The sequence below is a fragment of the Triturus cristatus genome, chromosome 7 (genome assembly GCF_964204655.1).
Source record: "Triturus cristatus chromosome 7, aTriCri1.1, whole genome shotgun sequence".
NCBI lineage: Eukaryota > Metazoa > Chordata > Amphibia > Caudata > Salamandridae > Triturus > Triturus cristatus.
In genome coordinates, this window is record NC_140590.1 from 1,683,860,884 (window position 1) to 1,683,888,656 (window position 27,773).

The 27,773-nt window shown below is 45.9% G+C and overlaps 1 protein-coding gene across 2 annotated transcripts in view; it reads left to right on the top strand.

Annotated features, from left to right (window-relative positions):
* The window catches only part of LOC146812720 (uncharacterized), a 158,790-nt gene extending 133,721 nt beyond the window's left edge, over positions 1–25,069 (top strand). For both annotated transcript variants that reach the window (XM_085619830.1, XM_085619831.1), the window contains 7 exons: positions 10,095–10,181; positions 10,289–10,377; positions 13,763–13,973; positions 19,900–20,025; positions 21,294–21,459; positions 22,655–22,758; positions 23,162–25,069. In XM_085619830.1, coding sequence (XP_085475956.1) covers positions 10,095–10,181; positions 10,289–10,377; positions 13,763–13,973; positions 19,900–20,025; positions 21,294–21,459; positions 22,655–22,758; positions 23,162–23,220 — 842 coding nt within the window. In that variant the 3' untranslated portion in view covers positions 23,221–25,069. The remainder of the gene's footprint in view (positions 1–10,094; positions 10,182–10,288; positions 10,378–13,762; positions 13,974–19,899; positions 20,026–21,293; positions 21,460–22,654; positions 22,759–23,161) is intronic.
* The last annotated feature ends 2,704 nt before the right edge of the window (positions 25,070–27,773 follow it).

A 27,773-nucleotide genomic window follows, 5' to 3' on the forward strand; every position in this document is an offset into this window, starting at 1 on the left:
GATTTTGCATGTCTGTGGCTATTTTTACAGGTGCCCAGTTAATCTAGTTAGAAAGATATAGGGTCATAGTTCATCCAAGCAGTACAGGTCAATGTTACAGTTTTTGTTGCAGGTTTCTCCCAGGCAGAAGCTCCCCGTCTGCAGTGAGCTAACTCAGCACAACTGCTGCAAGGTTGATATTGTTAAGCGCGTCATCTGAACAACCTCCTGCCCTGAGCAGCGCTGCTGGATTCTCTCCATCCATTCTTCACAGAATATCTATTGACGAGGCTATCAAACTATATAGGGGTGTGAACAAGTGTGGTGGCACGCACATGCGTTCTGTGATGTTGGCCATTTTGGTTTGGTAATGCGCAGTGCACTCCTTGTGTCCTGAGGCCATTTTTCTTAGACAGTTCAGAGGTTTCAGAAGCAATAGACAAACGCTTCTCAACTGCACTGGTTGTTTGGATGATGCTTGTCCCAACTCTACTCTTTGCTAGTTCTTTGACTCTTGTTGTACTGAACTCTGTTTGTCCTTGCTTTACCCCTGAGTTTCCTCATCCACCTGTCCATGACCTCGTCCATTGATTGGTCCAGTTGTTGTTTTCCATTTCCATTCCCATTGACTCATGGATTAACTCCTTTGGAATGTAATTTTTCTGTCCATGTATTTGTTTGGATTCTCCTTGTGGAGGTTCTGTTGCGGCGACAGCTGCTTTCATCTCTGCTGTTGCATGTTCCTTCTTGGTGTAAGACTTTGACTACTTTTGCTGTCTTTTACTGGTATGAGACTTTGTTTCCCTAGTCTGTACCTTTCCTGGTACTAGACTTTGATTCTCTGCTCTTGCCTATTGTGGTGCAAGACTTCAGTCTACCAATTGATTAAATGTGAAGCGCGCTTATCACCCAGAGCGGTATCCAGGTGCTAGTGTAAGGAGGGTCCATTCAAACAGCCAGGTCTCGAGTCCGCTCCTGTACTCAGCGAGGGATGGTGATGTTTGGAGGTGGGTGGGAAGGTCGTTCAAGGCTTTGGCTGCGTGGTGGGAGAAGCATCAACCTCCGGTTCAGGCGCAATGGGTATGTGGGACGGTGGCGAGGGAGAGGGCTGCAGACCGCAGGTGTCTGGTGGGCCGGTGGAAAATCAAGTGGTTGTTGAGGTATTCTGGTCCGGCGTTGTGGAGGGATCTGTAGGCGTGTGTGACCAATTTGAAGTGGCATCTCTTCATGACGGGAGCCAGTGCAGGCTACGGAGGAGTGGGGAGGGGGGTGATGTGGGCTTGTTTGGGCAGGTGCATGATGATTCTTTCTGCAATTTGGATGGTTTGGAGGCGATTGAGGAGGTGGGTGGAGGTACCGGCATAGAGGGCGTTTCCGTAGTCGAGTCGACTAGTGATGAGGGTGTGGGTGACTGTTCTCCTGGTATTGAAAGGGATCCATCTGATAACCTTCCGAAGCATTCTGAGAGTGTTGAAGCAGGAGGAGACAGTAGAGTTGACTTGGCGTTTCATGGAGAGTTCACTTTCGATGATAATTCCGAGGTTGCGTGTTTGGGTGGAAATCCGGGGGCGGAGGGCCAACAGGTGTCATTCCACGGTGAGGGGAGTCTTCTGTAGAGGAGAACTTCAGTCTTGTCGGCGTTGAGCTGGAGGTAGTTGGCTTTCATCCAGTTGGCGATGTCAGTGGAGTCGGTGTCTTTAGTGAGAGAGAGTAGGACCTGTGTGTTGTCAGCGTAAGAGACAATGCTGAGACCGTGGCTGTGGGTGATGGGGCCAAAAAGGTGGTGTAAATGTTGAACAGTATTGGGCTGAGTGAGGAGCCCTGGGGTACGCTGCAGATGATGGTCTTGCGGTCAAAGGTGTATGGCAGGAGGCATGTTCTTTGTGTGCGTCCAGTGAGAAAAGAGGATAGCAGCTTGAGGGCAATGCCGTGGATTCCGATGGGGTGGAGTCTTTGGATGAGGAGATGGTGGGAGATGGTGTTGAAGGCCGCTGACAGGACGAGGAGGATCAGGGCTGCTGATTTGCCACAGTCGAGAATGGCTCTAATGTCATCGGCTGCAGCTATGTGGGCTGTTTCTGTGCTGTGGTTCCGGCGGAAGCTGGATTGGGAGGGGTCAAGCAGGTGGTTGGACTCCAGGTAGTCTTTGATGTGGCGGTTGACGGCTTTCTCTAGGACCTTTTTAAGAAAGGGAAGGAGGGAGATGAGGCAGTAGTTCATGAGGTTGGTTGGATCAGCTGTAGGCTTCTTTAGCAGGGGTTCGACTTTGGCGTGTTTCCAAGCTTCTGTGAACGTGGCAGTGCTGAAAACTGTGTTGATGATGCTGGTGAGTGGGGGTCCGATTGCTTTGTGTCCGAGGTTGAAGACGCGATGTGGGCAGGGGTCGGCTGGCGCTCCAGAGTGGATGGAGGACATGATGGAGGTGTTGTTTCGGTGCTGAGGGGTGTCCAGTTGGTCCGGGGGTGCGAAGGGACGGTCAGTGGGAGGAGCGGGGAGGAGCAGGGAGGACTGGTCTCTGCAGTTGGGGTTCGAAGTTTTTGTAGATGTTGGTGATCTTGGAGTGTAAGAAGTCGGCAAGAGAGTTGCAGAGGGACTGGGAGGGCTGGATGCTGTTTTTGACGGCATCGGAGGAGGAGACTTCTCTGATGATGGTGAATAGTTCCTTGGTGTGATTAGTGGACTGGAGGTGGGTGGCGATGGCTGCATTCTTTGCACCTCTGATGGTGTGGTGGTGAAGGCTGTGTGGTCGTCTCTTCGCTGGTGCGCCATTGTCTCACGAGGGGTTTGCTTTTGTGTTTATCAGCCTTGAGTTCGGGGGTGACCCAGCTGGCGTGTTTGTTGGCTCGTCTGCTGTTGAGAGCTTTGCTGGTTGCACTTGTATCGGCGCTGGTGGTGATCCAGTCAGACAGGTAGGAGGCTGCTTGATTGACCTCGTCGGAAGTGTGCAGGGCCGGACTGGGAATCGAAACCGGCCCTGGCAAACTGCTCTGCCGGCACCCCTGTGGGGAAGAGGGGGTGCGGCTGAGCTGTTTGCTAGAGCCGGTTTTGGGCCATTTTGTTACAGGGGGCCGATATTTCCGGCCCCGGTAACAAAAATGGCCCAGAGGGGCCCAAAACTAGCCCCCACCCTGCCGGCCCACCAGGTAAACGCCCGGTGCCTGCTATGGCCAGTCTGGCCCTGGAAGTGTGGAGGGTGGTGGAGTATACTTTTTTTTTTATTATAATAGATTTTCATATAGCGCGAACTAGACCCGAAGGTATCAGAGCGCTTTACATGAGCACCAGTTTTGTTACAGATGGACACATTCATTTTCTTTGTTAGACACAAGGAGATTAAGTGATATGCCCAGAATCACAGGAAGTTGAGCGTTGATGCCGAGACTTGAACCCGGTTCCCCAGCTTCAAGGTCGGCCGCTGCTGCCGTAAGGCTACATCCTCTCCCTGGATTTCAGGTCCAGTTCATTCCTAGTGTAAAGCCCCTGCTCTGAGATACCTCGTTTGTTTATGCACTCTACTTTCTTTGCTGTTACATACTCTTAATCAGGCGCCCCTGAGCTTTTTCACTACCTTTGAAGAAGAGTCCTTGTCTTTGTCTACATTGCCACTTGGAATTATTCTTCTACAAGTTTGAGGGTTTCTTTTCATTTTTGGTTTGGTATACATGTATCTTGGGTGGGACCCGAGCTGTTTGTCTGATCACATATTCTTCAGTGTCCTCATCTTGTTTCAGGTGCATCTTCTATTAAATTCTGCAAATTCTAGCAATTCCTCGTCACAAATTGCCTATATTCATTAACCCTGGTTTCCATTCTTATTGGCTAGCACTTTGGGTTCCCTGATTACCCATTGGTCATTTGAAATAAGTGTTGATGATCCTGGAGCAAGGGCATCTATGTCCTGGCCAGACGCCTCCCAGACGCGTGACCCTGCACACTTTGTTCTCTCACTGATGCCGCAGCTTTTGTCATCCACATTTCATCCAGGCATTTTGATCAATGTTGGGTGGCAGCTAGAAAAGCTTTTCAAAGGCTAAGGAGAGGGTTTAAAAGCACAAGGAAGAAGGTGCAGATATTATCTCAGAATCTAGGTGAGGATTTAGGATTTCACACACAAGCAAAATCTGATCTCCTGGCTGTTATGAGTAAAGAAAATGGAATATATTACGAATCATGAACTGCACTGACTTACAAATTGTAAAAAAAAAAAATTTGCAAAAAAAAACCAGGTACATGCGAGCTCATCAAATGCATAGCTGTACTGCCAGGCGCCGCAAGATATTGCTTCTGTAATGAATAGAAAAGCAGTTCTTCTGTCTGTGCCATTTAACATTCAGTAAAGGTCAGGCAACTTATGCCCAGCACAATTCCAGGACAGCTCCCATTGCAATGAAATATTCACATCTCCATATTTGAATCTTACATGACTGCAATGTCAAATTAAACATCAGTATGTTTGAGGCCTCCCGAACTCCTTCGCCCCTCAGGTACCAATGTATGAGAAATTCAGAATGTGTGCACAAAGAAACTAGAATTTAGAGTGAAGCTAGGAGAATCTTTTCATCCTTCCAACCCAAAAACCATAAAACCAAAACCCACCCTACGTAGCACACCCCGGAACACAACAACAAAGAAACAATTAAAATATCTGCAGACTGGAGGAGGTTTGTCAAAATAGCAACTATCCTTACATCTCACCACACTGAAAAAAAACTGAATTTCTCATTGGAAACAAATACCAAATGTAAAATTAAACAAGTAACTCAACATGATCCATCCGTCCAACTATGAAAGCAGTGCATCAAGTCCCTCCATCCACAATTAATAAAAAATATTCAGTAATAAATAACTGTTTAATTTAGAAAATCAATGCAATAAGGTGTAACATTGGATAATTAGTCGTCAGATGGGCTCATCTGTGACCATTCCTCTGACCGATCTCAGTGACACACTCTCTTTTACACTGTTCTTTTGGCGTCTGCTTTACTTTCGCCAGGGTTAGAGCCAAGAGCTATATCTCCCAGCCTACTCTGCTTCTGTAGACTTGAAGGTAGGGTGGTAGAGGAGGAGCTAGGCACTATTTAGTGGTCTCTGCTCCTGATGCGGCACGGGGCACTTTGGGGTTTTGCTGCACTTTTGCCTGGGAAGGAGCCAAGAACAACACCTCCCAGGCTACCCTGCTGCCGTAGACCCTGGTGGAGCGAAGGAGATGTGGGAGCAACTGAATGAATAAATTTATATTTATATAGCGCATGGCTACCCTGAGGCCTCCCAGGGCTGCGGACTGACGCATATGGATATCAACAGAGAACTTAGAGTCCTTAAAGAGGCAGGTTTTCAGAAGTTTCTGGAACGCCAATAAGTTTGGCTCCTTCCGGAGATTTAGAGGAAGGATATTCCAGAGATTAGAGGCATTAAAAGAGAAAGAGCGTCCGCCCCATCTTGATCTTCGTATTTAGGCAGAGACAGCAAGAAAGGAGGAGCTAGAACGGAGATTCCGCGAGGGATGGTAGGGGGTGATGAAGGAGTGGGTAATGACCGGGCCCTTCCTCCAAAAGGCCTTGTGAGCCAGGCACATGGCCTTGAATTGTATTCTTGCCCTCACGGGGAGCCAATGAAGGCTCCTCAAAGCAGGTTTGGCAGAATGCCTGCGAGGGATCTGGAGAAGCAAGCGGGCCGCACAGTTCTGAATCACCTGGAGATTATGTATAGTAAAATGAGGGAATCCCAGGTATAGGGCATTACTGTAATCCAGGCGAGAGAGAATAAGAGCTTGAACCATAATCCTTCTCGCCTGGAGGGGGAGAAGGGGGAGGATCTTACGCAGCATCCTCATTAAGCCGTAACAGGTGGCTGAGAGCTTAGTGCCCTGGAAATTAAAACTAAGAGCACTATCAACTAGACGCTACATAGTGTGCTTTACTTTTCCTCAGTGCAGGATGTACTTAGGCTGTGCCTGGGCGAAGACCTGGTGAAGAACGGGCCTGTCTGCGTCTGGCAGTGGCCAGGCAGGGCCACACAGCTTTTGTCTTCCATTTCGCACTTGGTACTCTCCTGTTCTATGGGGAAGTGTAAGACTCTCGATAACTCTAAGCAGGTGAATAAAGGTCGATCTCACTCCACCATTGAGTGGCCATTGGTGTAATCTAAACAAGCATTGGCATAGCCAATAGGTCTCGCCTTTGGGACCTTATAAGTGTTTAGCCATGCAACATAACGGCCGCGAAAGTGAAAGTGATCGCGATCAAACATCAAAGGTGCGGCCGCAAAAGTGAAAATAATCGCGGTAAAGCGCGGTGCGCGCGCCCTCGCACATGCACTGTAGCTCTAGGCTGGCCTGGTAGCACTTTTTGGAGCCTCCCAATAAGTCTCGCCAGACCAGCGCATGCGCTGGGTCAGGCGAGACCTAAAAAACAAATGACTTGTCAGAGAGGGTCTCTCAAATTTTTGCCTCTCTCCCTGTGTGTCCTCTATTGCAACACTTACAACTGCAGGGTCTCTACGTCTTTCAACATATTCCTTTCTGGCGCATGATAGAGAACTAATGCAGAGGCCTTTAGAGAGAAACACGTCATAACGGAGCAACAGACATAGGATGATGGAGAAAAATTCAGAAGGAGAAAGGCTGAAAGAATGCCTCAGAGGCAGGGAGATAAAGTAAAAGAGAATGAAAGACAATGGGAAGTATGCTGAACGAGGGACATGTAAAACAGAGCAAGAAGGAGAAGATGGGCATGCCTCGGGGGAGTAAAAGAGCCCCAGATACAAAGGGAAAACGATTGAAATGGATGGAGGTAGAAAGAGGAAATGTGAGACCCCACGACACCGACAGTTATGTTGAAAAAATGATATATGATACATGAGAGGCTTTCAGTAACAGATTTATAAAAAGACCCAATGAAAAAGAAATGACACAAAAGCTCAGAGAAGAAGGAAAGAGAAACCCACTAATTAAAAATAGATTAAAGGGAGGCTGGAAGAAAAAGACGGTAAAAGAGCTAAACTTTGACGAATGGCAAAAGGTGATCAACACAACACAGAATTGTAAATGAGAGATTAATAGAGAAGTGGTAAAAGAGTGACCCACATAAAGAGAAATCCAAACAGAGAGACACACAGAAAGAGGGGTTCACAGATAAATTGTAAAATTGAGAAATTAGAAAGTTAAATGTGAGAAGGACTTCAGTGTAGTGTAAAATGAGACCCGAACGAAAAAGTTAGTCGCAGAAGGTAAAGAATAATAAAGACATCTATGAAAAGAAACTGTTGGAAACCCTCATGAAGACAGTGCAAAAAAGATACCCACAAAAAGAAGTAATAAAATATACTAATAGATAGAGAAGTTGTAAAAGACAATTCCACAGAAAGACATTGTATAAATAAAATACACACAGAAAGAAATAGTTGGAGGAAGACTTCATATCAAGAGCAATAAGTGAGAGATTAAAGAAAATGGGTAAAAGAAAGCCTTCTACACACACATTCTCTGGTTTCTAGCAATGAGTGAGAGATTAAAGAAAATGGGTAAAAGAAAGCCTTCTACACACACATTCTCTGGTTTCTAGCAATTAAGGGAGATTGTTTTGCAGATTATAAAGGATGCAGCGGGCTATGTTTAAATGGAATGGCCAAAGGTATGTTTTATGGGGTGCCGTCCAAAGCAATGTACCTCCCCCCCGCACATAACCACCGGGAAAACAATATTGGATTAATAGCTTTCAGCAAAACCACTAACATGCTAACATGTCCACAATTGAAATGTGGACGCAAAAGGTGTGCAGCGTATGGAGATAGAGTAATTAGCAAATGTGGCACAGGGACGGAGAAACATTTATGGAAATAGTGGAAACCAGTGTTGGAACCCCAAAGTGCTTACTGTGTCCCCAACGGCTTCATATTTCGGAAGCCGTCTCTGATGACTAAGTCCTCAATCAGAATTGGGGCTGAAGGTGAACCAAAGTAATCACAACCGTGTGCCTGCATAAGGTTATGCAGTCAGGGCACAAGAGGGAAGGATGTTGTTGGGGGGTGCGGGTGGGTTTGGAGCATGTGGGGGTGGGTTTGAGGAACGGTTCCGGCGGTGGGTTGTTAGACTGAAGAACTATTTCTAAAGGTGGCAATGTGACCCATGAGTTCTGTACAAAACTGAATAAAAAATATTGAAAAGAGTCTTAGAAAAAGAGTAAAAAAGAGATACCCAAACACAGTGCAAGGGCAATTAAAAATACCGGAGTGCTTTTATTTAAAAAAAAAATAATATGATCTTTGTACTGGAGTGAATGTATAACATTTTATTGCATTCTGTCCATCAATTGTTGTATATGCTTTATTAGCCCATAGAAAGCCCAAAAAACAACTGGAAGTCCACAAGTTGAAAGACGACAACAAGATACACCCATATAAGTCTAATGAGTACTGCTTTTTGCGTGAAGTGGAAATTGCCTTTATTTGCAATTGTTATCTAGCTCTGCGGTTCTTAAGCTGTGGTCCGAGGACTCCTCGCGGTCTGCGTTGATCATTTCGGGGGTCCTTGATTGTAATACAAAATTAAATAATATTAAAATTAATACATTAAAGTGAATACATTATAAACAAATAAAGAAGCAAAAATGAAAACGTGAAAACTTTTTCTATATTCGATTGTGAGTTATACAAAATATTTAAATATTTGAGAATATGTTTGGTGTATGCTTATTTTTGTATGTTAGTGTATGTTTTGAAGTTCAAATCATAGAAATTGCTTAGACCGGAGGTCCACAGCTTCCAATAATGACTCTGTGGGGTTCCCGGATTCCAGTAATGATTCAGTGGGGTCCAAGGAAGTCAAAAGGTTAAGAACCACTGATCTAGCTCACCTTACTGAAGAGTACCTGGCCCTGTTTCCCATTTAAACCACTTTTACTGCTGGAGGCCATGGTCAACTTAAGAGTCTTCATCTGTTGTCCTCTTCTCCGGTCCTTATCACAAAGACATCCTGGCGTTGTCTTGCAACGAGTTACCCTTAAACGCCTGCTGATGTCTTGCCTCGTAGCTGGATCCCTCCTTATCCATGAAATAATTTCAAAGAGGAATGGTTCTCCAGATTGCAGTGGGATTATTAAATTGGGAGCTTATTGGCCAACCAAGATGCTTTTGAGAAGGTGGAAATGTCCCCTGGCAGTGGCTCTTCAGAGTGAAAAGCATGCACCCCCATAGAGAAAAATGCAACATTAAAAAGGCATGCAAGCCAAAGAACAGAAGAGCCCCTTTCCTGCAGTGGTTGTGGCAGGGCTGTGTTTCACTTGCACCTGCATGAGCAGGCCCTCATTCCATCAGTTGCACTCAGTTGTATGTTTGTTTACCGGTAAAGTTTGATTTTCTCTGAGGACATCTGAGTGTGCCATGCCAGCTTCTGGGCAGAGTTCGGGGGGGGCGGGGGGGGGGGCACAGGGTCATACGGGGATACGGCTTTGCTCCCTTTTCCCGTGGTTACCTCACACTTCTCTAATGCATTGAAGTCCTCATAGATGATGCACTCATGGGGAGCAGGCATGTAATGGTTTAGGGCAACGAATGTTGAACGTTTAGTGGAAATCGATTTTAAGGTTCAGGGGAGCAGGGCAGGCATTTACCAGCTTGGGAAGAATCTAACGGGTGAGATTCAAGTGTTTAAAGGGACGGAGGGCATGCCTAAAAGGGCCCTGGAGGCAGACATGTAAGGGACCTTCAGCCTACGTGTAATGGTTCAGAAACAAGTGTTTATGGGAACAGGCTGAGAGGAGTAGTCATGCAAGGGCTCAGTAGCCAGCTTAAAAGGGTCATGACGAGATGTGTAGTAGGGCTGGGGTGTAGGTGTGTACAGCTGTAGGAAGGTTGACACAGAAGATCTAAAAGACATTAACATGTGAGGTCGCTAGAAGCAAGCACGTGGGAGCTCAGGGGAACCGTCATGTCTGAATGCAGGGGAGCTGTCACGCAGGGCTCAAGGAACCTACTGTGTAATTGTTCCGAAGAAGGTCTGTGAAGGTTCAGGAGCTGGTGTGTAAGGGCTCTAGTGAGCAGGTATGCCCAGGCACTCACACTGGTCATTCAGTAGGTGTGAGCTCTGATTCCTGACAGTGTTTCCTTCTCACACTCAGGTGCTGCAGTTGTGAACATTTATACCTTCTGCGGAGTGTCTTCCCTTCGTTGCCTGCAGGAGTCTGGCCTCCTAGTCTCTGGATCAGGTTTGATTTGCCCTTAAATCCACAAAGAGCTCTCAGTGCATTAACTACCCGTGGGTTTATTTTTTCTGACTAGACCTGGCACCAACATTCTTGTGTCTTCATCTTAGAGGCAGGTAAAGTGGAGGTGTGGGATCCGGTGACCAGAGAGAACCGACAATCGGAGCGAGCACACTCGGACGCCGTCACCGCACTCGAGGTAACACCAGAACCTTCTCGGCCTTGTGTGCTTCACCCTGTCCAGCTCTTCTGCTCTATTCCACCCATGCAACACTCTCCCCTAGGCCACAAGGGGAGTTCAGTTTCCATTACATTCCTTCTTAAACTCACAATACATGCTCCTCCCCTTTCTTCTCCATCAATCAGCGCCACTCTGGAGGCCCTCGCTTTCCTGGGGTTTCGCAAGATTTTGGAATTTGTAGAGGGCAACAGTTGTGATGGAACATTACCTTTTTAATTGTTTGTTTTCAAGAACTCTCAGAAACCTACATGCTGCAGTCAGTTTCTGAGATCCTCTCAGTAGTCCTCAACCAGCACCTGAATAGCCTTGCTCCTTTGCTTTCTTCTTTTTGGGTCACGCCTCTGCAGGTCCTTGGGTGGGATGCACAAAGTCTTGCATTAAAACCTGAAAGCCCATGTCCTATGAATCTGATCCCTCCACCCGGTGCTTGAGAGCAGTTCCGTTGCTGACTTCTTTATGTACATCAAGATTTTTAGATGGAAAACGTTGAAATGTCAAGCTTTATTTTAGTGCACCATTAGTGATAACCTTTTCTGCATGCTCAGGTTGTTCGTCTTTTCTGATGGTCTAGGGCAGGGGACCACACATTCTGTTCTGAATTTCCATCCAGCATAATTTACAATCTTTTTCTTGTCACAGTCCTTTGACCAGGAGTTTCCAGCCTTTTCTTTGCTAAGAGCTACTTATGTTCACTGAAAACCATGCCGCGCTACTAATATTATTAGTGGTGTCATTGTGGCCACAACAAACAACATTACATTAGTAGCCACAGTTGATCAGGCAGGGTTGCCAGCAGTAATGTAACAAAGGCTGCATCAGTGTTGAATGCCTCTATATGGGTAATAGATAACAGCCATAGCTGCAATACCACTGGTACCAAGGTAACAATATGAGTAATAGGTCTCCCCAATGGGGCATGATTTATCGCTTAAATATGAGCTTTACATATATTTTGGAAATTCAACCTTATTTCTCCAATCATCAGCTTATGAGTTCTGAAAATACACACATTTTCAACTTGAATACACACTTTTTCAAATGTGCATATATTAATGCCACCAAAGCTTACGCTTCTAATTTAGTAGGCTAAGCTGCACCCAGGAGAGCTACTTTCAGGTAGCTGGAGAGCTACCAGTAGCTTACTAGCTACTAGTTGGAGAAGCCTGCCTTAGACTATAACAGTGAATACTCACCCTGCAGACATGGAACTTGTTTACTCCCAAACAAAATAAGTATGTTCTTTCCATAGAACATAAAGGGGCATATGTATCAAATACCGTAATTGCGATTCTCAAATAGCGATTTTTAGGGAATCGGTATTTGAGAATCGCAAACGGGAAGTAACAAATAATTGGCAAATGTGTTGCGATTCCTTGGCATTCCTTAATTGCGATTAGCAAATTGCTAATCGCAATTAAGGAATACCTTCCCAATTATTCCTATGGGCTAGGAGGCCCATAGGAATGAATGGGAAGACATTCTCAATTTGCGATTCGCAATTTGAGAATCGCAAAATGAGACTGCAGTTTCAAGGGTGCCAGGGTGTCAAAAGGACACCCTGTTGCACCCCTGAAATACGTATGTGTGCACATGTGGCGCACATACATGCCCTAAGGGCATGTATGTGCGTCACATGGCACTTTGAAAAATGCCAAAAAGTGCATTTTTAAAATAAATCGCAAATTACCACCAACTTGAAGTTGGTGGTAATTTGTGATTCCTTACGGCCAAATTGCACTTTTTCTGTGCTTCATACATTGCATTTAAGGAATCGCAATTTGCGATTCCTTAAATGCAATAGCAAAATAGAGAATCGCAAATTTTGCGATTCTCTAATTTGCGATGCTCTTTTGGGATGATACATCCCAAAAGGCCTTTTCCCGTTCGCAAACGGGATTCTGAGAACTGGCCCGTTTGCGAACGGGAAAAGGGCTTGATACATATGCCCCAAAAAGAGAGGTTTATTTTGTTTAGTTTCATCTCTCACTATCGGAAGGCCCTACCCTCAATAATTTCTCTCCCTCCATTGAGACTGATTACTAACTCCCCCAAAGAACTGCCAGGTTTGGCAGCTCCGTAGGTCTTTTAGTGTTGCATGTTTTCATGTCTTTCTCTTATGTCCATACCTATCAGGTGTGCTGGAGGGCTACGCCTCACGGCCTCCCTGCGCGCCCTGGGGGTGGGCCGGCAGGGCTGATGTGCTTAGAGGGGGCCCACATTCTCGCCCCAATGTTTGGGTTTTTCCTTTGTGCTGCTTGGAATGTGATTCATCTTAAACTAATTTCTAGAAAAGACAACCAACACTCCACCTCTGCCCACCACCCTCCACCGGCACCACTACTCCTCCTCCTAACCTGTTGTGGTACAGCTTCCATTTGCAAATAAGACCATGTTCTACTACCAGAACAAGTACTGCTTCTGGGATCAGGTGAATACAAGCACTGTGTATTAATCAGTGACGTCATCTACTTGTTTGGCTCCTCAAAATCTGTTGGCACTTCATTTCTTTTGAACAACTTGGAATGTGCTAAAAAAAACTGTGTTTGAGGAACAGTGGACTCGCCCATAACGTTGTTGGGCTACTAGTCATGGAGGCACACAGAAGGCAAATAGATGGAGGTTCCACTGCCATGCCATTGAGATGCAACCGCAGACTTCTCCAAGACCATAGAAAATAACAGTAGGGCTCCCGGATTTTTGGTATTTATATTTTTTGATCCTTATTTATTTTTTGCTAGTTTGATCTGTATTTATCCATATTTATTTTGGGTTTTGTTAAAAAAAATGAAGCTGAAACTGGTATATTTCCACATTTATTTAAACAATAAATATGCATTCGTGCTTGAGTGCTTGCCAGGTTTCAGTGATATGAAAACCGCAGAAGATAAATCAATGCACTAATATTGAATCATGCAGATTTCAGTATCTAATGCTGTTTAAGCCACTTTACTAAAATTCCTTTCTTTTTGAACCCCCTTACCTATCAATTCACACAGCTATTGGTCTGGCAGTCATGGCAGACAGTATTTGGAATCACATAAAAAGCAACTCAGTTTCCGTTTTTAATCAACATTTAAAAATAAATACAGACAAGAAAATAAATGGTTTTCTGTCTGTATTCATCTGTAAAAATCTGTTAAAACGGAAAAGAGGGAGCCTTCAATATAAACTATCTTGGCCTAGGCAGGAGCACCCTCTACCTCACAGTCTCGCCCTTCCCTTGTTTCTCCAAATACCCAGGTGTAATATGACTACGTGAAGACATTCTGATCCTTTCTTCTGTCTCTCTAGAGCAGCCCAGACATCTGGGTACCATCTCACCCCCAATTGTCTCTCAAACCAGGAGAATGGCGGTTACCTCTTCAGCGGCTCAGAAGATGGGTCTGTGAAGGTGTGGCAGTTGCCAGCAGGTGCCCACCTGCGCCTTGTATATGCCACGGAGCAGACCACCTCTAGAATCCGTTCTGTTCGATGCCTTGCTGCAGCGGCTGCCGGGGGCCGACTCTACTACGGCGATGAAGGCACCAACATCAAGGTGCTGTCCTGGCAGACAGGTGAGAGTGTGTTACCGCAAGGTGCTCCAGGTCAGGTGGGTATAGGCTCTGACTTCTGCTTTTAACCTCTGGATGAGACTCGTATATAAAAAGATAGAATATACCCCCGCTATTTGCATTGGGGACTTGTTCCAGTGGGGGGTGAGGGGGTGGGGGGCTAGGGTGATTTGTGAAGGGGAAATGGCATCCATGAGTTACTGGGCCTCAATTTCATCCACTGGGGTTGTCCACTTACTATTATCACCGCAAATTGAAATCCTGGCAACACCTTCAGCACTTTACTCTCACTTCCACGTCATGGTGTCTGGTCATTAAGGGCTTTGGGGCTCTGCCCCAACCATAAAATGTGCAACCTTATTATATTATTTAGTTTTGTAAGTCCAAGACCTGATCAACTATGCCAGACTTCCTGCCCATTCTGTAGATCCTGTGTGACGGTGATGGCCAGGAATGACATATAGATGTTGGGCGGACTGCTGGCCAGCCCTTCACTTTCACCTCAGTAGGTGAGGAAGGCCTGCAAGCTGCAACGCTGCCTGTGGCTAGAGTCTCGGGCGAGCAGCGCTTCATGTCGGTCCCCTCAGACTTACCACCACTGACGTCTTAATGCATGGGCATGCTGGGCAGTTGCCCGGGGGCCCAACGAGCATAGGGGCCCCATGCAGACCAGAATTTAACACTGATTTTCCGTTAAACATTTTTACTCCTGTGAGTGGTTGTGCAGGCAGGGCTCAGCGCACTGCTTTGCCTGGGGGCCTATAATGTTGTTAAGACAGCCCTGCTTACCACACCCTTACCCCTTATCATAGGGTTGGGTGGACTATCAAGCTTTACTGACTGCACCCCACTTTGTGACACGATTGAGGAAGGTGGAGTCAAACAGGATACCTTATCACAGACTCGCAGAGTCCTTCCAGGCCCAGCCTTCTTGTGGAGGGAAAGAGGGCTAGATCAGTGAATGCACGTGACCTTTGGAAGCCACAGAAAAGGCACGCGCTGCAGAGCTGGGAATAGGAATATTAGGGGAGCCACAACAAATTGCCAGCGTTGGAGCAGCCTGTAGGGATTCTGAGGTGTACGTCGAGTGACGCGAACCATCAACAGCTGCCAGGCCTCCCTGTCCTCACCAGAGTTTGTGAGCTCAGCTTTGCAATCAAAACCCTTTTACAAGTGAAATTTCGAATTGAGCTGACAATTGGGCTTTGTGGCCTTTCCTTGCTACTGTTTGACGTGGCAGGTCAGATCTTAGACCCTCCCTTGTATACATGTGTCACTGCCAGACCTTCCTATCTGTCTCCGTGCTTCTTTGTCTCCAGATGTTCACTTTCCTTTCTGGATTGGGCCCGTCTACACCGACCACAGCTTTAAAATTCTGAACACTTCTCTTGTAAGTAATATTCACGTAGCCATAGACACAGAACAGTGGTACTGCCTCCAGGGTTGGATTGGGATTAAAACTCGCTAAAATAAAAGTGGCACACATTTGTATATTGCCTTTCCGCAAAATAATGCACGGATTAGTTCACACGGGTGAAACACACCTGAAAACAAGTGAGGCCACTTCTGCTCACGCCCCCTGCCCCGGTCAGCGTGCAGACATTAATGGGCCGGCCCAGCGATAGAAATGGAGTGACACCTTTGCCCCGTTGATAAAAAGGAGTGATACCTCCGCCCACCTGCCTCCAGAAAGTCCACTCAGGCACCCACTGGGATGCTGGCGGCTTCCGAACACAGATATCGCCCAAATCGCCCACTCGGATACCGGCCCCTCAGCCATTGCCCGAGTGCCCGCCTTACTAATCCGACCATGATTCTGCCTTGTACCTCTTCACGAACAGACACAGGAGGCATGGATTCTTGAATTATTGGTAATGCTAGGAATGAATAGTGCAACACACTTCGCTAGTGCAGCTAACATGTTTGTCCATGTAAAAGGGCTAAAAGGTCAGATGCAAGGACAAGAATTTCTGCTCTTACTCATGTCTTAGAGAAGGAGCCACTCCTCTGCGCAAAAGAGCGAGATATCGCCTCACTCGCGCTGTGCAGTTCAGGTTTGGATGTATGCCCCGCCAATTCTAAAGTGTGTCAGCCACCACTGTTCCCACATCCTGTGATCACCCCAGATTGAAAGCCAAGTCAGTACCTCACCAATTCTAAAGTGTGTCAGCCGCCACTGTTCCCACATCCTGTGATCACCCCAGATTAAAAGCCAAGAACACCTTTCAGTGCCCCACCAATTCTAAAGTGTGTCAGCCACCACTGTTCCCACATCCTGTGATCACCCCAGATTGAAAGCCAAGAACACCTTTCAGTGCCCCACCAATTCTAAAGTGTGTCAGCTGCCACTGTTGCCACATCCTGTGATCACCCCAGATTGAAAGCCAAGAACACCTTTCAGTGCTTGATTCTCAAGGTAGGGACAGGAGCAGTCCAAGCCACCCCCATGGAGGTGATGTGGGTGGGGGAAACAGAACTGAATAATGCACATAATGATATTCAATAAATCATTGTCCATCAGTGCTTTTTTTTTGTCAAAGATCTTTTTATTAAACATGACAATAAGAGGGCATCACAACATATAGGTAGAACGTACCTCGTGCAATCAATACAGACTAATGAAGATGCAGCTTCTCACTTCAGGAAGTCCTAAATCCCCACTCCCCACCCGTGCTTTTATTTTTAGAAAAAGATGCGTACTGTAATTCCCACAAGCTAAAATAATGTATAGAATGCGAATTATCTACACAGATTACAGCTGAAAAATCAGTGCATGAAACAGTAGTCATAATGACAGTGTGAATAGTATTTTAAAATCCCTGCTCAAGAGGACCTCAGACAACTAATGAAAAGTGTAGTTACTTTGGAAGGTCAACACACCGTCAATACAGAGGCATCTACCTTTGGTGATACCACTGACATGTTAAACAATAACAACGTCCATCATATGATATCAAAAACCGTACCTATTGGCTTTGACACACGTTTCAGAATATTATAAAAACAATGAATTTTTCAACAAAAATGGCGAATTTTCCATGACTCCATATTTTGTTAAAAATCCGCATTTGCCCTAAAACACACTTTAACATGTCAACATACTTCTGGTGTATACACTTGGTTGCTGAGCAATCCCTCGACTTAAATGTTATGGTGTCTACCACTCCTCAAGCCGTCAGCCATAGGAGCTGATGAAAATCAGCCTCATTTCTCCCAGAGTCGCATATTCTTAGCCCCAGGAGTCTTAGGGTTCGGCATGGGATTTTGTGTGTTCCTCCTTGTGGCCCCCCAGAACACAACACACATTTAGGTGCTCCCTGTATCTCATGGAGTACCACAAAAAAAACAAATTTTTACTATGGCCCCAGTGCCTTAAGCGTGCTGTTTTCGCACCAGTGCTTATCTTTGGATGCCGCTGCGAGGGCCAAGTCAGCCCCTGGTCTCATGAGACCCCCGCACTAGCCTAGACTTTCTCCTGCAGGCCCGCCTGCATGCCAGGCTTCAGTGAGCTGTGCAATCTCCCTGGCATTCTCTCCCTGTGGCTGGGAGTGGAGGCTACTTGTTGCTGTTGTCTTGCTGTGGCCATGGAGTGCAGTGAATGGAATGTATGGTGTTCTTGGGGCCTGGTATACCCGCCACACACCACTTCACGGGGCCACTTCAGGTAGATCTAGGGCTGTGGTGTTTGCCCAATCCCAGAAGCGGGTAGTTGAAGAAACAGTGGAATGGCTCTCTGGTGAGCCAGGGACAACACCACCTCAAGGGTTCCCTGGTCTGAAAACAGAAACCTGTTTGGGATTAAATATTCCTCTGGGTGCCGCTGCCCTTTTAGGCACCTCCTGCATCCCCAGTTGTCCACAAGCAGCTGACCGTATGAATTAAAAGGTGAGCATTATAAGTTTACAGCTTATGATCCCTTTTATACTCAATTTACAATGTGTGGAACTTCTTTAGGGAAGTTCATCACAGACAAAGATTAAAAAAGCAGAAATACAGGCCAGTAAGCAGAAAACGTGGAGCTTTTACGTGAGAGAACCATTTTCTTAACATTTAGAGCCAGAAGCCTTTTCAGAGTGCTGGCGTGTGTATTGTACAGTCCAGTATACAATCGTGGAAATGTGATTTGTCAATTTTTCTGCTCACCTGAACTTCAGTGGCTGCTACAGTGCAGAGTGAGGAGACAAATTCATTCCAGCCTTATGGGCTGTTGATGTGTGGATCTGGCACCGCTGTAGGTTTGTGAGTTGAAGGGCCTGTAACTGTTTCTCCTATGGTGTTTTGATGACCTACTGTTGTTTGGTTAATGGCCTCTTTTTCCCCCTATTATTTGGCTGCTTTCCTTTTTTCCAACTGCAGTCCACCAAACACTGTTTTGTGTTTGGTGGACTGATGTCCAGTCCATTGCTGTAGACCACTTCTGCCTTTTTGGTGATTGGAAGTAGAGGCGGAGTTACCTCTACTGAAGAAGGTGAAGGTGGGTTCCTTTAGGGATGGCATTGAATCTATGTTGGTAGAGCGCCCTCAAACGTTATCCACAAGTTTCAGCTCTAGATTTCCTTGGTTGCCACTTGGCATGGTGAGGTTGGCTACCTAAAGAGGATCGGATTTGCAGGATAGACCACAATTGGTAGGAGGGTATGTTGATGTGTGTGGCTCCACTTAGGCAAGGCGTACTCTGCCACATGCATTGCTGCATGACGAACAGTCTGGAGATACCCTTTTGGATGAGACAGTCCACCAGCTCCCTCCCTGTTCTGAAGCATTTGTGCATTGTTAGTGCATATTTGGAGCTGGAGATTGTAGGAGTTGGTGCTGTGAACCAAGTGTATATGTATATTAAAGAAGATAGTGGAGAGCCTTTTGGGGGGAGAGGTGACCCAGATGCGCCTGGTTCTCAGACAGATTCTCTCCCTGTTGGATATGATGGATTTTCTTTACTAATGCTTTGGATATTTGTTAGGGGCAGAGCTAAAGCAAAAGTTCTAAGGCACCTGAAAAGATGGCCGAAAACAAGATGACAGTCGGGATACAGTCAGATGTGTCCTTTGCCAGAGTGGCAGGTTTTCCGTTTTTTTCTTGAATAGAATAGTTGATGGAGTTGTTGAAATACTTGGCAGGTTTTATTCAGTGCAACATCTCGGCCTGCAATCCTTCTGCCACAGATGTGGATCTGGAGTTGGAAGGGTCGAGCAGATCACTTTGGAGAAAGTTTTACCAGCCTTCGGCATGGACTCAGTAGGAGCCCCTATGATTAGCAGAAAGGCAGTGAATAATTTGAAGACATGATTCATGCTTTACCGGCAGCTAGCACTGACATTGTGTTGCTCCAGACTTTTTCTTAGATTTGTAGTGAAGAACAAGGGAGGGCAACTGTTTCCCCAAGGTGTATGTCTCAAGGATACTATTGCAATCAGTTTTGGGTAAATTTACCATTGCACTTGCCCTGCTGGTGAATTTTCAAGCAGACATTAGACACGGTGGTGTTCTGCGAAGCATATGTAGCCTTTTGTGTTACGGGGGACTGTAGCTCGCCCATATTCAAGATATGTCGCTTTTTATTACTTGTGCGTCTGGGATCTGATTCCCAGCGTGCAGTGCCACCCAGAATTAGAATGTCATTGGTCAAGTTAGGCGGGACGAGGATTACGTAGTGGGGAAGTAAAAGGTGTGATGTGTCATATGTGGGCCTTTAGAAATATTGTGGTTATCACAAAATCAGAATGGGAATTTTCGTTGTATTTATGTTGCTTAATAGTAAGGTTTATTTAGCCCATTTCAACATTGGAGATGCAGCTTTACTAGTGGGTGAATGTTTTTACCACTGCCCAGCTCTGCTTGAACACTAGGCCATGCCACTATCTATCCCCGAGACCAGATAAAACCAACCACTGTACCACCCTAACAGCAGTGTTCACCAATCCTCTTCCAGGACTGCTGGGCAGACTGACCAATCACCTTTCAGACTCTGGTTTCGTGGACGCAGTGCGTGTGACCAGAGATGGGCTTCTCATCTCCACTGGATTCAACATTGACCTGGGCCAAGGATACCTCAACGGTGAGTGAGAGTGTGATATTTTACAGAGGGTTCGATTACGAGTTGCTCGACCACGGTGGTTAATCCCATGCCTACACCATCGAGTCATGACTTTTAGTTTCCGAATGGGGAATAACCACATGGAACTGAGCTTACCATAAGGTTATCGCCGATTCTGACGAATTTCCCTCTCCCCTTTACCAGCTCCTCTCACTAGGTGGAAAGTGGGAGTAGGAGGGCCCGTGGGGATTGTAGTCTAGGGGGCTGAGGGTTTATTGGGCAGGGCAGGCTTAGGAGCTGTCGGGGAGAAGTGTCACATGCTCTTCCTTTACTGCAGGTTCAGTAGGTTCTGAACTCTGTGCCCCCTGACTGCGCCTGACTCGCTGGTGGTGGTCCTGGGTGTGGTGAGTGGCAGTGGACACACCACCCTGTGTTTCCTGGTGCATGGATGGTATGTAACAGATCACACTCACTGACACTCAGAAGGTGTCTGCAAGGCGAACCCAGCGGCCCCTCTTCACTTTCCATGACAAAGTAAGAATTTTAAGGACGATGCCTTGCAGCAGGCTATGCTTGCCCCAGTGCAAAGGTGTGCCGCCTGAGGATTCGTTGGTGGCTCACGTACTGCACGTGCTTGCCATAGGGCATTGCTGTTTATGTGTGGAAATGTAACACTACATTGTCAGAGAGTGCGTGTACACAGCTAGGGGGCTGGGCACAAGCTCGCGCACTGAAGTCTCCATGAGAATGAGTGCGCGCTGTAAGTGTGGAAGCCTCGCATCGTGAGGGACCTGACGGTGGGTAGGGATGAACCTCACCGAACGGAGTGTCCGCACTCAGGACAGTGGGTAGCACCACAGCCCCTGGTGGTTAGCGAGTGAAAGATACGCCACACTCATTTCAGGACCTGCTGATAGTAAGAAGGCGTGTATCGCCCCAAACCAGCAGTCCTGGAGGACACCCTTGTAGAGTGTGCATCACACTCGGTGCCAGGGCCTCTGGAGCTTAGTGGACATGTGACTGCCCACATGATGTGTACCATGCCCACATTGTTATAACCACTGGTACTTAGTGAGCTGGTGACAGGCAACAACCTCGGCATCATGGGAAACTCAGTGCCCAATGGATTGGGGAAAAATCACACCTGCAGTGCCTGGATTCTTGGTGGCATTTATTTCACCAGTCGAGGCATCATCAGTGCAATTCCTTGGTGCATCAGCTGACAAAGGAAGCAGATGGACTTTTTTTTTATTGCCACTGAACCTTGCCCCATTCTTTGTTCCCCTCAGTAAGATCCCTGGACAGCGGACGGTACGTTGGCACTCTGACATGCCCAGACACCCCGCGACTGCTCTGCCTGGATGCCCAGATCACCTCTAGCGGCCTGCACCAATGGGTGACCGGAGGGAGAGAGCTGCTTGTCTGGGAGCAAGTGCCCCCCAACTCTGCTGACAGGTAAATGACCACCTGCGGGCTGGTGTCGCCTCCACTGCCTGAGATCTACAATCCACACCACTGTTTGCGCTGCAGTGTTACACCACATATGCAGCTGTCTCTTATCCCCTCTTGCTGTCATTCTCATAACCGCCCCAGTATCAGCGCTTCTATCCTTTATGCTCCCTGTTGCCTAATGTATTCCTTCTCCACTGATGCGCTTTTCTTTTGCCCCAATGTCCTGTATCAGTCACTATGGTGTACACCATCATAAATAAGGCTCCCTGTTTTCCGTTTTTACGGATTTTTACGGATAAATACAGACAGAAAAAATGTGTTTTCTGTCTGCATTTATTTTTAAAAGTGGATAAATACAGAAAACTGTGCTCCTTTTAAGAGACTCTCCATGCTGTCTTTGAGGAAGTATAGGCCAGCAGCTGAGCATATGGACAGCATGAGAAATTAAAAAACAGGATGAAATATATTTAAATAACGGCATATGTCATCATACATTTATGGTATAATACTAGTATTTACCAGTGGATGTATTGTTATGTAGTATTTGGCAGCTTAAGTAGCTAAAACAAGACAGACATCAAAGCATGAGTGCGCGTCAATCAGTCAAATAAATATGGAAATGTACAGTTTTTCAAGTTCATTTATATGCAAAAAACACAAAATAAATATGGATACAGAAAAAATGGCCAAAAAATAAATATGGATAAATACAGACGGAAATGTTAAAAAAGTAAATACCATAAAACCGGGAGCCCTAATCATAAACCATCCTCGTCCCCTCTTCTTACCATTTTTCTTCCCCGTGGGTAAACCCCTGATTCGTCAGCAGACTGTTCAACTTGGCTGATGAGTAGAACTCTTCTCCATAGATGTCCCATCCATCATTCCCTGTTAATTAAACCTTGGTACCTTTAGATGCGCTCTTCATCTTTCCACATAATTAAGCTCTCATTTCCGTCAATGAACAGCTCATCTTTCTTGGCTATTAAGCTCTCATCCCTGTGGGCCCACTATTTATTTTCTCTGTTTATTAAACCCTTGTCCCCATCAACATTTCATCCATCTTTCCGCATTAGGCCTTCATCTCTGCCGGTGTGTACCACTCATCTTCCCCTGTACCTTTAGCTCTTGTTTACATCGACGTAGGGTTTCGCGGCGCCATCGCCTAATATGCCATTTTTCTCTTTCTGGCCAACAGATCAACGTCCTTGAAGATGAGTTACTGGGCAGAGTTTGAGAGGAAGGCTGTGCAGTCTGAATCAGAGGATGAGTCTGAGGAGGATGAGGAGGAGGAGGAGGAAGGTGAAGGAACTGCACCTGCTGGCATGGGGAGGCATGTAGGGGATAGACTGGAGGGTTCAGGTACAATCAGCAGAGCAGGGATAAAGGAGCAATATTAGGAAGGAGGGAAATGAGAGGAAACAAGAGTTGGTGAGAGGAATGGGAATAAGTCAAGGAAGGAAAGGAGAGGAGACAGTAGCAGAAGAAAAGAGGGAAATTAGATAAAAATGGGGAGGGAAAGTTGGAAGAGTAGTGGCAAGAAGGGTATAGGGGCAGGGTTGAGAGGGTGACCAGGGGCTCAAAATGAGGTAAAGAGAGGCAAGCAATGGGCCTGGGAAATAAGAGCTGAATGTATAGTCTGTGTTGGTGCTATTTTGATAACACTCCAGATGTTCTGCTTCTCTTGCCGATGCTGTCCCTGCAGAGGAAGGTGAGGAGACACCAAAGGACGAGAAGAGCTGGCTGTGGTGCAACCTTCTCTGAGCCAACCAGCGCTGGAGGATGTCAGACCAAGTGGCCTGAAACATGACAGCATTAAACAATATCACAATTAACCCCAAAACTGCCAGCATCTGGCGTTATCAGACCACACGTGCTAAGAAATGATGGTGAAAGTCTCAGAAGGTCTGGTCCAAAAACTCCAGCATCAGAAGATATCAGACCATATGCTCTATGAACTAGGAAACTTGCACAAAACCAGAATTGTGATGCATCCTTTACTGGACCATATGAGACTGTGTACCTCAGGAACTACCAACAGTAGGTGATATCATATGTACTCTGTGGCCCAAGAATGACGAATATTCTTGATACCACCCAGCACCGGTATTTCTGGGACATGATGCTCTGAAATATTCTGGGCTGGTCATTCCTGGACTATGTGCTATGGGTATATACTACGGGGGTATGGAACAAGCAGCGTGGGCGATAGCATGCAACGTGGCTATGGAGCTACCAGATTTGGATGATAGCTGATCATGTGCCTAAAGAAATGGCGATTGTGGAACAATATGCGCCACAACTGGATGCAATTGGACTGCACGGAACAGGAACTGATGCACTTGGGCAGTTTCAGACCACCTGGCTCAAGAGTTACCAGTGTGGATCACACCTGACCACGTGTGCACAACAGTCCCACTTTGGTTGAGATCAGACGACATGTTCAGAGAGCTACCAGTGTTGTGTGACAGCCAGCTGTGGGCAGTCTTATAGCACATGCATCAAGGCATGCACTTATTGGCTGATGGACCATGCCACTCCATTACTTCTGACTTTCTGTAGTGTCTGACTTCCACTGCCTCAGATGGCTCGAGGATGACCAGCTTTGGGTGCTGTCAGGCTATATGGCCAAGGAACCAGCAGAAACGGATGAAAAAGACAACCTGGTGCAAGAATAAGTAGCTGTGGGCGATACGACACCCTGCGGCTCTAGAACGGCGAGTGCTGTTTCATGCCATCGTTCACGACGTTAGGAATTGCCACTGGTGCTGGAATCTTGGAATGCTTTCTGCACATTGGAGAAAGGCAGAGAGAGTTTGATAGTTTGAAGTGAAAATAAACAGGTGAACCTCTTACGACTGTGTGATTTTGTCCGGTTGTCTGTAATGGAAAACTGTTTGTTGTGAGAGGAGATGATGCTGCCTTGAATAAACTGTGATACCAGTGCGTGCTTGCCTTCATGGCTACCCAGTTGAGGAATGAGCCATTTCTGATTATGGAGAAGTTACTAGTGGAGGGTTGCCTTCAGCTGCCAGGTTCTTTGTCGGGTATTTTGGTACAAAGTCCGCCTGTAATGCGCTTACCATGGATAGCATCACCCCCCAGCCAGTGGTTCCCATAAGGTGACATTCAGAACATGGGAGAAGGTGGATGAAAAGAATATCAGGGTGACATTAAAATAAAAATATTCATAGTGAAAAAATAGAGCTGGCAGGATCGTGCCAACCAGTCTTTCGGTGCAGTGGGAACATCCGCACATTCTATAAGTGAAAACAAGTTTTCTCGCAGGCCTTAAGCTCTGAACTCTAGACAGGAAGTTAGACCGAGCCGTGGCATTCAGCCAGAGAGCATGATGGCTGCTCAGATTGCTTTCCATCACAGTGCTTTGCTTCTTCCAGGCTGCCAGCACCTCTCTCTTTGCAAAATACCATTGAACCAAGCCAAAAGGCTGAAAGGGGAACTGAACCCTGCATTACAAAGGATCAAGGGATATACCTTGAAGAGGCACTGATGCTTTGTGTTATATTCAAATGTATGTAGCAAATTCTCCAAAAATCATGTTCAGAAATGTAGACTAATAAATGTCTGGTCAAAATGTTGTGATATGCTTACAGTAAGTTGTTGGGAATATATTTTTTAATTTGTTTTGTTAAGTTAAAATGTTCTTTTTAATATGTTGAATTTTATGGTTTTTCTCTACATGCCCCATGCAGCCCCTCTATTTTTTTGTGGGTCTTTCTTCACTGGTGGAGACCACTACTATTGCTGTACCCGGCCCTACTTTTTCAAATCTATTGTTTTGAATCCATTATATAACCTTAAAGTGGGCTTTGCATCCGCCTCTTGCTTGATTAGGTAAACAACCTTTACAACAAAACTTTTACAACGCGATGCCATTACATCGCGGTTTTTACAACGCAAGTTGTTACAACGACTTGCGCTGGATGGCGCTCTAGGACAAGGAATAGTATAATTTACTATCCAACACCTTCCCTACTGTACGTAGACTGGAGTTGGAATAGTAAATTATACTACTCCTAAGTCCAGCGCCCTCCAACGCAAGTCGTTGTAACGACTTGCGTTGTAAAAACCGCGTTGTAATGTACCGCGATGTAAATGTATGCGTTGTAACGTCATACATCCGCTTGATTATGTGGCTCTGTCATCTGTGTCACTTCCCTCCTTTCTTTCTTTTGTATTACTGTGTTTGTCCTGATAGGGGCATTTCAGTCTTATCGTGTTTTCATTGGCTGACGTACCCTTCCACAAACGTTGCTTTGCAGGGTATGTCAAAAACTACTTTTCCTACTCCTTGCTTCCACTTCCCCTCTTTTTGATCCCCTGCCCTTGCACAATGTGTGCGGCCTGCGACGCAAATTGTGGGTGGCCATCTTAAAATGTTTTTGAGCTGTTCCAGGATGGCTGGAGACTCCTACATGCACATGCATGTAAGGTGAGCATAGAATAATCTAATTTTGTTTTCCATTTGAGCAAATCTTATTCAAAGATGGGTTCCACAGATGCACGCACATTTATAGTGGCCAACTACTAATAGGATATGTTAAAATATTACAAAATGCATTAAAAAATGGCCATTGCATATGTGCCATCTAGGGGGAAACCGGTCCTAGGATGCTTGTTTCCAGTCCAGGGAGGACCTGGCTTGGCATTTCGGGCTGGACTGTTTCCATGAGGCACAGGGTCAAGACTGATTTGCATATGGCTGGGTTCAAACTGGAATGGCATGGTGATCAAAAAAACGATGGATTTAGGCCCAGATCTCTGTACTGGGGTGAATGTATGACATTGTTCTGCATTCAGTGCATCAACTGTTGTTTTGCATTTGTCACCCTGAGTGGGACGGGTATGCCAGACGTGGGTCCCGTGCTCTCCATGCAACTGGAATCAAGCTATCCTGGCTGAAGAGGGGTGAAACCCCGAAACCGGTCCTAGGATGCTCGTTTCCAGTCCAGGGAGGACCTGGCTTGGCAGTTCGGGCTGGACTGTTCCCATGAGGCACAGGGTCAAGACTGATTTGCATATGGTTGGGTTCAAACTGGAATGGCATGGTGAGCAAAACAACAATGTCTCGTGCTGGGGTGAATGTATGACATTGTTCTGCATTCTGCCCATCAACTGTTGTTTTTGCATCAAGGGGGAAAAAGCACTAGCAAGGCCAAAAGGTTCCATGACAGAGACTTATTGGCTTTACCAATGCCTATTTGATTCTATTTTGTCACCACAAACATCATATATATGTACCACATACACCAGGGAAAAAATTGATGAGATCAAAAGCAAGAATATAAATGTTTTCAGAGAGAACTTGATACGGGTGCATAATTTGTTCACACTATAAATGAAAAATCAAGGTTACTTACGCTGCACTACATGCTTCCAAATGTTATTAAATGGTAACATCACAGAAGATAAAATTAAAAGCAGTGAAGCATTTCATGAACAGTGAAAACAACAGGGAAAAGTTGTAACATGGTCATTACATTTTGTAGCCCTAATACCTTCACTGTGTTATCTCTATGTGCTATGCTAGTTCTAGCAAAATCAAAAAATAATAAGCTTGTTATCAGAGTTTCAGAAGTGGTGCGCTTACCTGATTTAGGACCGCAAGGTCTGGTGTTGTCTGCAAAAGCTTGCATGCTATCCTGGGGTGAGAAAGCAAAAGACACACATATGTGGGAACAAAAGCAAGGACATTGTGTCTGTTAGAGAACAAACTGTCAGTGATGGCTAAATGCTTTCGCAGAGCCTCGGAGGAGATTTGCTGGATACGCCTTCAGTTAAAGTGGAGTCTGGCGCCATCCGCCCATTTTGTTCTTCGCCCGCATGATGTTCCTCTCCTAACATTGGTCTGAAAGCTAGGGATTTGTTAGGATTTGATGACTGTTTTTACCCTCTATTGTTAAAATAAAGCAAAATAAAACGGGGCTTGTAGACACCAAGGAACCTAGCAGACTAAAGTAACATGGCACAAAATATGTCCTCTCCATCCACATATTTACATTATGCCTCCATCTATCTTACACTATTAGGGGCCATGTTGTAATGGCTGCCTCCACTAGTGCAAACAAAAAACATGTCAGCTTACACAGTGACCAGCCTACACAGTGGGCTGCATTTCCTGTGTGTGTTTCAAGAACTTTACATTTTCTACTAAAAAGAAATAGAAACAAAAATAGAAAGGTCCCATAGTGTAAATGAAATAGAATAATCTAAAAAGACATTTCTCAGCCTGTCACTTTCTGTGGAAGAAATTGCAAAGACTGAAAAGACAAGTGATGACAATAGAAAAGTCAGGA